The sequence below is a fragment of the Nyctereutes procyonoides genome, unplaced genomic scaffold (genome assembly GCF_905146905.1).
Source record: "Nyctereutes procyonoides isolate TBG_1078 unplaced genomic scaffold, NYPRO_anot_genome, whole genome shotgun sequence".
Taxonomy (NCBI): domain Eukaryota; kingdom Metazoa; phylum Chordata; class Mammalia; order Carnivora; family Canidae; genus Nyctereutes; species Nyctereutes procyonoides.
In genome coordinates, this window is record NW_026575026.1 from 3,399,322 (window position 1) to 3,411,412 (window position 12,091).

The 12,091-nt window shown below is 50.6% G+C and overlaps 1 protein-coding gene across 1 annotated transcript in view; it reads right to left on the bottom strand.

The window, feature by feature from the left end:
* FBXL17 (F-box and leucine rich repeat protein 17) overlaps window positions 1-6,943 on the bottom strand; it is a 487,709-nt gene extending 480,766 nt beyond the window's left edge. The window contains exon 1 of the mRNA XM_055315274.1: window positions 5,965-6,943. Within this exon, the coding sequence (XP_055171249.1) occupies window positions 5,965-6,870 (906 nt within the window). The 5' untranslated portion in view covers window positions 6,871-6,943. The remainder of the gene's footprint in view (window positions 1-5,964) is intronic.
* Window positions 6,944-12,091: the final 5,148 nt, after the last annotated feature.

The window sequence follows — 12,091 nt, forward strand, 5'->3', positions numbered from 1 at the left end:
AAACATAAAGCACACAAAGTCTCTAAATATCTCAAAATACCTGTTACTCAAATAGTAACACTTAAAGAAAAGTATTCCACTGCTATCATTTGGTAAAACTGTTGCATAGGGGCTCCACAATATAAAAACCTAACTGTGATATCAGAAGGCAGGATTGCTTGAGGTTATGAAGGCAACAGGTACCAAAGACTGAAGCCACCTTATTTGATCCAAAGCAATCCCTCAACCAAAGACCAACTAGAACAGGCCTAAGGCCTTAAGAAAATGCTATTTCCACAGTTGATCTGTGAAGAGCCATTCCCTACTTCTTCTATTTCTTATATTTAAGGACCACAATTCAGCCCTACAGGCCCAATTATAAAATTAGCCTCTGACTCAGAATAGCTCCGAAGTTGTCTGGTATAAGCTCCTCCCCGCCACCACCAATTCAGGAATCTCTTTCATACAGTCTCTGAGAGAAGTTTACTGAGACCCTCTTCAACAATATAGGGAAAAGATATCCTGGCCTGGAAACACGGAGAGGGGCTCCAACCCAGGGTCTGCCTTTCACTACCTAAAATGTCTTGGGGTAAGCCATTTCACCTCTCCAGGCCGGGTTTCTCACACAAAAGAAGTGGGGGAATAACCAGGAGATCTCAGAGGTCTCTTACTGCTCCGAAGTTAAATTATTATCTCCAGCGAAGCTACTTCAAGAAAAAATTCATTCCACGTTTACACAGTTCTTCTTAGAAAGGATTTTCTAAATTTCCAAATGTACACATTCTTTAACCCTAAAGTTCCACCTTCCTGAAATCCACCCTACAAGAAAATGACTATTTGCGCACAGAAAACATTAGAACTCTCTACAGTAGCAATAATTTGGAAAAATTCAATAATAGAAAACTACAGTACAACATTACAGAATACTACACAGCAGTTAAAAAGAATGAAGGAAGAGCTAAGTTGGTTGAGCACGTAGCTGTTGATCTCAGGGTTGCGGGTTCAAGCCCCAGATGACGTGTAGAGATTACTTAAATAAAGGAATGAAAGAAACCATATGCACTACTTACTAAAAAGGAACGACTTCCAACCCATACTATTAACAAAACAAAACACGTACATTTTGGTGCATTTAAATAGCTATGAAGGTTTACACAGGTCTTTCTGCAGCGACAGAAATGTATCTGCATCTGCACAGTCCACTATGGTTAGCAGCCAGGCACCTGTGACTACTGATCTCTGAAATGTGGCTACTGTGACTGAGAGACTGAATTTTTAATTTAATTTTAACCACTTTCAGCTACTGTACTCCACAGAGCAGTTCTAGAAGAATAATCTAAACTGGTAACAGTGGTTAGTTACCTCTGGAGAGGAAATTAGATGGGAAGGTAGGAGTGAATCTAGGCAAACTTTTGCCCTACCTGCATTATTTTAATGCTTTAAGGCAAGTTACAAAAAAAAAACAAAATTTAAAGAGAAAATCTTGTTGATACTGAACCAAAAATTTGCCCTATGAAGCGCCATAAAAAGAATTTAGGTGGGGTATTTTTGTTGCTTTGTTTCATTCTGCTTTTTGCCTGGAAAAAAAATTTACCTGGAAAAAGTTGGTAGTTTTTCTTAAAAATAACCTTTAAATCACTTTTCCTTACATTTCTCTTCCAAACTCTCCCTCCTCCACACCCCCTCGCCTTTTTTTTTTTTTTTAAAGGACTACAGTTAACTTCTGGTACAAAAGATACAGCAAAACATCATAAAGGCTACTGACCCATCATTAGGGAAGAAGGGCCATGCTTTCCAAGAATTTTTCCAACAGAGGTGATGGATTTGTACTTCTCTCTGCAACAATTCTTCTCGTACCATGAAAATATCACTATAGTTCCTAAAATCTTCTCTTCTCCAAGTGGAATATCCCCAGTTCTCAACCAAAAAACAGAGCAAGAACACTTTCACCATCACGTGGGTCTCACTGTAGCGCAAAACAACGCAGGTCAGGGTATAAACATTTCGTACAGGCTTCTCCTAGTGGCATGGCATACGCACCCAGAGTATCAGCCCAGCCTTCCTAAACACCTAGCCATTCATTTCTTCAAAAATATTTACTCGGAGCTACTAAATACCAGCCACTGCACTTAGGGGAAGGGATAGAGCAATGAGCACAATCTATGTTGACAGAGCCTCTACCACCCAAAGCCCTGTTCCTAAAAGTTGGAATCAGTTGGTAAACCCTGAACCACCTCAATTTCAATTCATTCCAACAGTCTAACTCCATGCCAAATACCACTAAGACCATGACACCCACACAGAGAATCTGTACTCAACTTTATAATACAAGGAAATCTACCTGACATGTCTAAACGGCCCAACAAACCGGGCAAATTCAATGGGTAAAATCCTCAAATGTCCTTTAGACCAAGTTTTCAACAGTCCACAGCTAATTTGAAAAAAAAAAAAAAAAAAAAAAAAAAACCGTTTTTAGCAGGTAATCTATTCTAGCAAAACTTAATTTACAGAAATTTTCTTTACTATGAGATCATGTACTACTTTACTTATTTTATGATTTTGGTATTAAAATGTTCCCTACCTCCTGAAATGATGGTTTGGGTAGAAAGCAGAAAGTATCCGGGTTTTGTTTTGGTTTCTAAAGTCTTACTTGCCAAGTAACAACACAGTAATCAAACCTCTATACCAAATATTTGTTGATATTTGTCATTTGCTGATTTAAAGGACTCAAGGAAGTTCCCTCTGCCCTAAAATGCAAACCCTGAACACAGAGGAAGCGATTACTCCTCCAAAAAGCACACTTCCATAAGAGTTAAATCGTTACATTTGACTCAAGGGAAACTTAAGCTTTCCCATTCTCTTGCTATATTATTTGCAAGAACGCTAATAACCTGGGGATTCCTGGGTGGCTCAACAGCGGAGCATCTGCCTTCAGCTCAGGATGTGATTCTGGGGTCCTGGGATCGAGTCCCGCATCGGGCTCCCCGCAGACAGCCTGCTTCTCCCTCTGCTTGTGTCTCTGCCTCTCTGTGTCTCTCGTGAATAAATAAATAAATAAATAATAAATAAATAAATAAATAAATACCTTTTAAACAGAACACTAACATCCCAGGAAAACAGATCTAAACACACAGGATTATAAATGTGCAAAAAAGTCTAATTAAAAAAGTACATTTGTGACAATAACAATTGTGAATGATGACAGTTACTTCCGTAACAGTAAAAGTAGCCAAATTCTTATCTAGGTTATTTTTGACTGGTATTAAACATCTCCACACTGAAAAAGGTCTATTAAGTTCGGGGGGGGGGGGGGTGGGGGGGTGGACATAAGGAAGACACAACTTGCTAGTAATAACAACACTAACTTTGTCACTCAATTAAAGTTCCCACTATCATGGGCAGCCCGGGGGGGGGGGGGGGGGGGCTCAGTGGCTGAGCACCTGCCTTTAGCCCAGGGTGTGATCCTGGGGACCAGGACCGAGTCCCACCTCAGACTCCCTGCATGGAGCCTGCTTCTCCCTGTGCCTGTGTGTCTGCCTCTGTCTCTCTCTGTGTCTCTCATGAATAAATAAAATCTTTAAAAAAAAAAAAATAAATTTCCCGCTAACATAAACTAAACTGTAAATTTTACTTAGTAAAGTGAGACAAAGCTCCCACAGGACACACAGCTCCACTCACCTCCATCCATTTAAAAAAAAAAAAAATTTTTTCCCTATCTTCTGACAAATTATAGGTTTCTACATAAGGATTAAAATGTAGTTAGGCCACAGAACACAGCGTGACCCAAAGGGTTTTCAGGTCCTCGGGAAGGCCTGAATCCCCAGGTGTGCCCTTACTCTGTAGTGTGACCTTGGACAAGTCCTCCGACACAGATTCTCAAGTGCACACACAGATTCTCAAGTGCACGGAGCAGGGAGCCCCCGGCTGTGTCCAGGCGCTGGGGGGCGGGGGGGGGGGGGCAGTCGCCGGGGCACCGGGGGCAGCAGGCTCGCTCCTGGTGGATGTTCTGGTGGATGTTCGCTGAACCCGCAACCAGCGGGCGCCGGGCGGGGACGGTCACGTGGCTCACAGGCGGAGGCAGCTGCCGCAGCCAGTGTCAACTGCGCAGCTGGTAAGAGTATACACGTGCTCTATTTGTATATTCGTAATATATGTGTTTATATGTAAATATACATACAAATAAGAATACATATATTTATACACATAAATATACCTACAAATAAATGTATATTTATATATGAAAATATATATTTATACATATAAATACAGTTATATATTTAAAATGTATATTCATATACAAATGTCTATTCATATATTTAAAGTGTATATTTTATATATAAATGTATTCATATATTAAAATGTATATATTTATATATCAATATATATTCATATATTAAATGCATATATTTATATATTCATGTTAAAATGTGTATATATTTATGTATAAATGGATATTCGTATGTTAAAATGTGTATATATGTATAAATGTATATTTATGTTAAATGTATATATTTATATATTCATGTTAAAATGTGTATATTTATGTATAAATGTATATTTATATATTAAAAGTATATATTTATATATATTCATGTTAAAATGTGTATATTTATGTATAAACGTATATTTATACATTAAATGTATATATTTATATATATTCATGTTAAAATGTGTATATTCATGTATAAATGTATATTTATATATTAAATATATATTCATGTTAAAATGTGTATATATTTATGTATAAATGGATATTCATATGTTAAAATGTGTATATATTTATATATAAATGTATATTTATATACTTACAGAAATGTATATGCTTATATATAAAAATACATTTACATAAAATGTACATATTCATATACATTTACATACAAAAATGTATATATTTTATATAAAAATATATTTATGTATAAAATGTATGTTTATTTTTTTTAAAGGTTTTATTTATTCATGAGAAACACGGAGAGAGAGGCAGAGACACAGGCAGAGGGAGAAGCAGGCTCCATGCACCGGGAGCCCGACGTGGGATTCGATCCCGGGTCTCCAGGATCACGCCCTGGGCCGAAGGCAGGCGTCAAACCACTGAGCCACCCAGGGATTCCCTAAAATGTATGTTTATAAATATATTTATATATAAATGTGTGTATATATATATGTGAATGTGTATACTTCTACATAAAAATGTTTTTATGTATCTATAAATAAGACATATTTATATATGAAATATACTTATCCGCAAAACATAGTCATATGTAAAACATGCCTGTGTACGTAACACACCCGCTCCCGCTCGTACATGCAGTGGACAGGAGTGGCCGCCGGGCCGAGCCTGGAGCGCCGGGAGCCGCCGGGAGCCGCCGGGAGCCGCCGGGAGCCGCCGGGAGCCGCCGGGCTGCGGGGCGGGACCGAGGGAGGCCGCAGCCCGAGCTGCTGAGCGCCGAGCAGCTCCCGAGGTCTCGGGCTTCCCACGACAGGCCCGAGCGTCCTCCCCTCCGGCCCGTCCCCCTCGGACTCCGGCTGCTGGGGGGGGGCGGGGGGGGGCCACTACGCTCAGGGGGGCGGAGAGACCAGCTCCGGGGCGAGGGGGGCGGGGTCACGGGGGTCACGGGGGGTCACGGGGGTCTCGGGGATGGGGGGGTCACGGGGGTCAGGGAGTCACGGGGGTCTCGGGGATGGGGGGGGTCACGGGAGTCTCGAGGATGGGGGGTCACGGGGGTCAGGGAGTCACGGGGGTCTCGGGGATGGGGGGGTCAGGGGGATCTCGGGGATGGGGGGTCACGGTGGTCGCTGGGGTCGCGGGGGGGTCGCGGGGATGGGGGTTCGCGGGGCCGCGGGGTTACGGGGGTCTCGGGGATGGGGGGGCCACGGGGGCCGGAGGGGCACGGGGATCTCAGGGATGGGGTCACGGGGGGGCCGCGGGGGCCGCGGGGGCCGCGGGGGCCGGGGCCGGGGCAGCCGTCGCCCGCGGCGCAGACCCACCTTGAGCAGGATGGACGGCGGCAGCTGGTTGATGTCCGGGGTTTCGGGGGGCGGATCCCTGTGACAGTCGCAGGGGTTCTCGGGGGGCTCCCGGCGGTCGGCGTCGCCGCAGTCGTGCTGCTGCTGCTGCTGCTGCTGCTGCTGCTGCTGGGCGGCCGAGGGGGCGGCGCCCCCCGCTCGCCCCGCGTCCCCGCCGGCCGCCGCGGGGGCCCCGGGGGGCGCGGGGGGCGCGGGGGCCTCGGGGGGCGCGGGGGCCTCGGGGGCCGCGGGGCAGCAGGCGGCGTCGGGGGGCCGCGGCGGCGAGGCGCCCCCCCCCGCGGGCCCTCCGTGCGCCCCTCCGTGCGCCCCTCCGTGCGCCCCTCCGCGCCCGCCGTGCCCGCCGCCGTGGCCCCCGCCGTGGCCCCCGCAGCGGGGCTGCTTGCAGGGCGTGCAGGCCGGGAGCCCGGCGCCCTTGCGCTTGCACACCATGTCGGCGGCCGGCGGCGGCCCGCGCAGGAGCCGCAGGGCGGCGGGCGGCCCGAGGAGGCGCACGGGCCCCACGCCCGCCAGGAGGAGGCCCGGGCCGCGGCGCTCCCAGGCGGCGGCGGCGGCCAGCCCCAGCTCGCGGCAGCGGGAGGCGGGCGACGCGGCGGCGGGGGCCAGCAGGAAGCGGCGGGCGGCGGCGGCGCAGTCCTCGGCGGAGGCCCGGGCCCGCGGCGGCGGCGGCGGCGGCTCCTCCTCCGGGCCGGCGGGGGCGGGCGCGCCGGGGCTGTGCACGATGAAGCAGAGCATGCAGGGCCCGCGGAAGAAGCAGTCCCGGCTGCGGGGCGGGCGCGGGCGCGGGCGGCGGCGGCGGCACCAGCTGCAGCAGCGCGGCCTCCTGCGGCTCGGGCGGCTTCGCGGCTCCCGGGACAGGAGGTGGCCCATATAGGAGGCCGCGCGGGGCGGCGGGCGGCGGGACGGGGACGGGGACGGCCGAAGGGACGGGGCGGCGGGGCTCCGCGCACTCGCGCTCGGGCGCACACGCGACGGGGGGGCGCCGGGGGGGCGCCGGGGGCTACATGCTGTGCCCCCGGGCCGGGGGGCCGGGGGGCCGGGGGGCCGGGGGCGCGGCGGGGGGCCTGCGGCCGGGGACCGCTCCACGCCGGGCCCGGCGGCTCAGTCCGGCAGCGCGACGGCGGCGGCGGCGGCGGCGGCGGCGGGGGGAACGCGGGGTCCCGCTCGGACCATTTTAACTGCGGCTCCGCCGGCGGCGCGCGCGCCCGCGACACAGCTCGAAGCCGCAGGGGCGCGCGGCCCGCTGGGAGAGGGGGCGGGGCCGCGGCGGGGGCGCGCGCGGAGGGGCGGGGGGCGCGGCGGGCGCGCGCGGAGGGGCGGGGCGGCGGGCGGGGGCGGGGCCGCCGGGCGGGGCCGCCGGGCGGGACCTGCCGGGAAGGAGCCGGGCGCGCGCCTGCCCCGCCGCCGGGACGCGAGGAGCGGCTTCCGAGCCGGCGCGGTGACATCCGTTCGCGCGGCCGCGCTGACGTCGGGAGGTGTGAGGTCAGGAGCCGCCATTGGCCGGGAGCCGCCGCGCTCCCCGCCCCCACCCCCGCGCCGGGAGAGCGAGGCCCCCGAGGAGCCGGAAGCGGGGGTCGCGGAAGGCCGCCTCTGCCCTGGCTGCCGGGGGGGGCGGGGTGCGGAGGGGCTGGGGCCCTGGATGCTGAGACCCCGAGGTGCGGAGACCCCGAGGTGCGGAGACCCCTGGGTGCTGAGACCCCAAGGTGCGGAGGCCCTGGGTGCTGAGACCCTGAGTGCTGCAGCCTCGGATGCGGAGACCCTGGGTGCTACGGCCCTGGGTGCTGAGACCCCGAGGTGCAGAGGCCCTGGGTGCTGCAGCCCCGGGTACATGGGTGCTGAGACCCCGAGGTGCGGAGGCCCTGGGTGCTGTCTTCCTGGATGCTGAGACCCTGGGTGCTGAGGCCCCTGGGTGCTGAGGCCCCTGGATGCTGAGACCCTGGGTGCTGAGGCCCCTGGGTGCTGCAGCTCTGGGTGCCGGGACCATGCTCTCAGGGAGGGGCTGATGGGTGGGGCCGCCCCCTCTCTGTTCCGCTTGGTTGTACCCTTGCTGCGGTGGCGTCTGCTGACTCCTAACTATTTCAGTGAAAGCACCTGTCGTGTCTCCAGGCCAAGCCCTAAGACACGTTGTCAACTGGTTGAGTCCTCAGCTTTGCAGACTAGGGGCTCCACTGGCCGTCCCTACGCCCTTGGGGTGCCACCACCTGCCATCCACCCTCCTGTCCTACTCCTGAGAAGTGACTGCAGAGCCTCCCAGGAGATAACCGGTTGTAGGTGGTCCTCGTGGCCCAGATGGGATAGAGGACAGCCAACCATCTGGAAGGTTTATCAGGCACCCAAGCATCAGGGCAGGGGTTGGAGCAGCACCTGGTGTGTAGAGAGGACCTGGGAGAGGGCTAGGCAACCTGGGAGAGGCCTAGGTGACCTGGGAGAGGCCCAGCTGACCTGGGAGCTGACCTGGGAGAGGCCCAGCTGACCAGGGAGAGGCCTAGGCGACCTGGGAGCTGACCTGGGAGAGGCCTAGGCGACCTAGGAGCTGACCTGGGAGCTGACCTGGGAGAGGCCTAGCTGATCTGGGAGCTGACCTGGGAGAGGCCTAGGCGACCTAGGAGCTGACCTGGGAGAGGCCTAGCTGACCTGGGAGAGGCCTAGGCGACCTAGGAGCTGACCTGGGAGAGGCCTAGCTGACCTGGGAGCTGACCTGGGAGAGGCCTAGCTGACCTGGGAGCTGACCTGGGAGAGGCCTAGGCGACGGGAACGGGTCAGCGTAGAGGAGGGTCATGAAAAGAGCCTGCGGTGGAGGAAGAGCAGGGCCGCGCCGTTGCCTGGGCGCCCTGAGGGACCGGCCACTGAAGCAGGGGGACCTGGGGGCAGAGGGCAAAGTGACGAGGTCCCTCTCACTGGGGCCCCCTTCTCCTTGAAGGGGAGCCTGTTACCTGCTGAAGGGGCAGCAGGCAGTGGTGGGTAGTTTTTAAAAGCTGCTACGAATGACTTGAGAGTGAGTCAGAAGCAGTATTTCAAGCCTCCAGGCCCCCTCGGCTCTGAGCCCACTTTCCCGGCCCTGTGGCCTCCCACCCGCCTCCGCCCAGGTCGGTACCCCCCAACCTTGGCTAGCAGTGGCCTCCTGACGCACAATGACTGGTGCTTTAGGGCTGTCAGCACCCAGGGAAGCCGGTCTCTGAGTTTGATTGCAGCGAGGTGGCGTTCCAAGAAACCTAGAGGCAAAGAGTTGTCAAAAGGTCCTACGTACTTAGTACTGTCTGTCGAATGCGCTGCCTACACTGCGTTTCTGCAGTTGCCAGACACGGAGCTTTCATCCCTCTGGGACCGCGTGGGAATCTTCCAGGGCCCTGGAGCTTCCACACTGAGGGGAGGTTAGAAGGGACAGGACTCGCCAGAGGCCTTAGGACAGGCCCTTCGCCATCTCTACCAAGCTGCACTTTGAGCAAACGGAGAGGGTGTTCTTTTTTTTTTTTTTTTTTTTTTGGAGAGGGTGTTCTAACTTTCCTTATTACTTCATGTCGAAATTATGGACCCATTAGTTTCACATTAGTTAAATATACACTATGACCTAGGAATTCCACTCACAGAAATGCACCGAAAAATAGAGAAGACTGTATCCACAAAGAAGGCCTCTGCAGAAATAGTCATAGCTGCTTTATTCACGATCCCCAAAATCTATAAACAGCCCTGATGTCCATCTGTAGAAACTGGATAAGTTGGTACACTCGTTCTATGGAATACTACTCAGCAATTGAAAAGAAAAGAAAAAAATTTTTAAGATTTTATTTATTCATAGAGACACAGAGAGGCAGAGACACAGGTCGAGGGAGAAGCGGGCTCCCTGCAGGGAGCCTGACATGGGACTAAATCCAAGGTCTCCAGGACCATGCCCTGGGCCTAATAAGGCAGACGCTGAACCGCTGAGCCACCCAGGCGTCCCAAGAAAAGAAACTTAAAACATGGATAAATGTCCAAAACTCAGGCCGAATCAGACTCTGGATTTGGAGCCCTAGAATCTACCTGATTTTAACCAGCTCGCCATCTGATTACTGCGCAGCTTGGCACCATGGAGACCTATCGGAATTATACATATAATCTAACTCTAGCTTCTTGTTTTCAGAACATGAGGCAAGTGACAGATTTTTCAAGTAGTTTCTGAAATTTACAGCCCTAGGCCTTCCAATTCCAGAGCTGTTCAACCGCAAACAGGTGGCTGTTCTTCTCCTTACCACAGCTTGTAGCAGAGTCTTGTGTATTTTAGTAATGATGAAGCGAGCCACTGCTGTGGTCACCAGATCCCTGGTGAGTTTTCGAACTAATTACCCCAAGTAATAACACTGATAAATATTTTAAATATTCAGGGAACAGAGTTATGAGTAAGAGTTATAAATAGCAATTTAGAGACAACTATAGCACTTGATGGTTTTGTTAGAAAAAGCAAAGCAGCAACTGGGAGCTATTAGCTAGGCCTCGATGTTACTGGCATTCTCCGCCAGGATTGAGTGTTGTGTCGAACATCAACAATCTTGCAAAACATCAACATCAGTCGTGGCCACTCTGTAACCATAATGGACCAGCCAAAAATAAGACCCCTCTATAATCAGGTCTGAACAAGAACCCAAAATACAAGAACATCCCCCAAAGCACAAAAATGACCAAGCATCCTGGCTAATATTAATGACTTCTGGGGATGCTTGGGGGGGCTCAGATGGCTAAGCATCTGCCTTCAGCTGAGGTCATGATCCCCGGGTCCTGGGATCGAGTTCCAGATCATCAGGCTCCGTGCAGACACTTCTCCCTCTCCACTGTTTGTGCTCTCTCTTGCTGTCAGTCTTTCTCTTTCTCGAATAAATAAATAAAATATTATTTAAAAAATAAATGGCTTCTGTTTCTCGACCAATTATAACCTAGCCTTGCTCTGTTCTTCCTACCTTCTAGACAACAATTATTAAAATATTCAATCGTAGATTTCCCTGCTTTCTAACAGCATCCGATCCAGGGCAGTCTTGAACTGTCGTAGAATCACCTAACACAATCCCAATCCTATAATAATAAGCCTTTTACAACACTTTTTTTACTGAAACTCTCCACAGTTCCTCTTGGTGTGCTATCTCTGTCCTTGTGACAAGTCAATAAACCCGAGTTGGTTTGACTATGGGCGTGCTCCTGCTGGCCTTTGGCTGAAAGTCATTAACATTTGTTATAATCAAGATTATCACCCTACCTAAAATTATTCCTTCCTAATGCATATACCCTGAAATTATATAATGCTGTATGTCTTTTTTTTTTCCCCATTAAAACTGAATTACTCCCACCTTTACTCTTCCTTCTTATCCTGTCTTTATTTATACGTCATTACCACATTCATTTTGACTTTTGTAAACTCCAGGAGGACAGTGACTTTGTTCAGTTTTTAGGAACATAATCTGGCAACTAGAAGAGATGAACTAGAGAAGGAAGAGGCTCCTAGCAGCAAGAAGAGTTAAGATTGTCCAGTGGGTCAACAGGGGAAACGTAAAAGTATGATAAGGCAATTATTGTCGGGAGAATGAAGTAGGGGTAGGATTCAGAATTATTTCTTATGTGGAGTTTTCAGAATTTTGTAATTTATAAATTAGAAGAGGGGATGACACGAAGAAAATGAACACTGGAATAATGACTTGTTTATTCAAATGATTTTTTTTTCAGCGTATAACTACTTGTGGTGAAATAGTGGGCTTTATAATATAAAATATTTTCGTATATGGATAAAATTCAAACCTGGGGTAGACTTCTGTTATGACATAGATTCACAGTGAAAGCCAGTCTATAAGTTTAAAAAGTTGAGTTTATTTTTTTCAAAGATTTTTATTTATTCATGAAAGACACACAGAGAGAGGCAGAGGGAGAAGCAGGCACCCTGCAGGGAGCCCGATGTGGGACTCCATCCTGTGACCCCAGGATCACACCCTGGGCCAAAAGCAGGCACTAAACCACCCAGGGATTCCCTAAAAAGTTGAGTTTAAATAAAAGCTTTTTTTTTAATTCAAATATATTTTATTGAAATGTTTTTTTTTAATCATTCAGTCATCCCTAACAGAAAAGCCTTTTC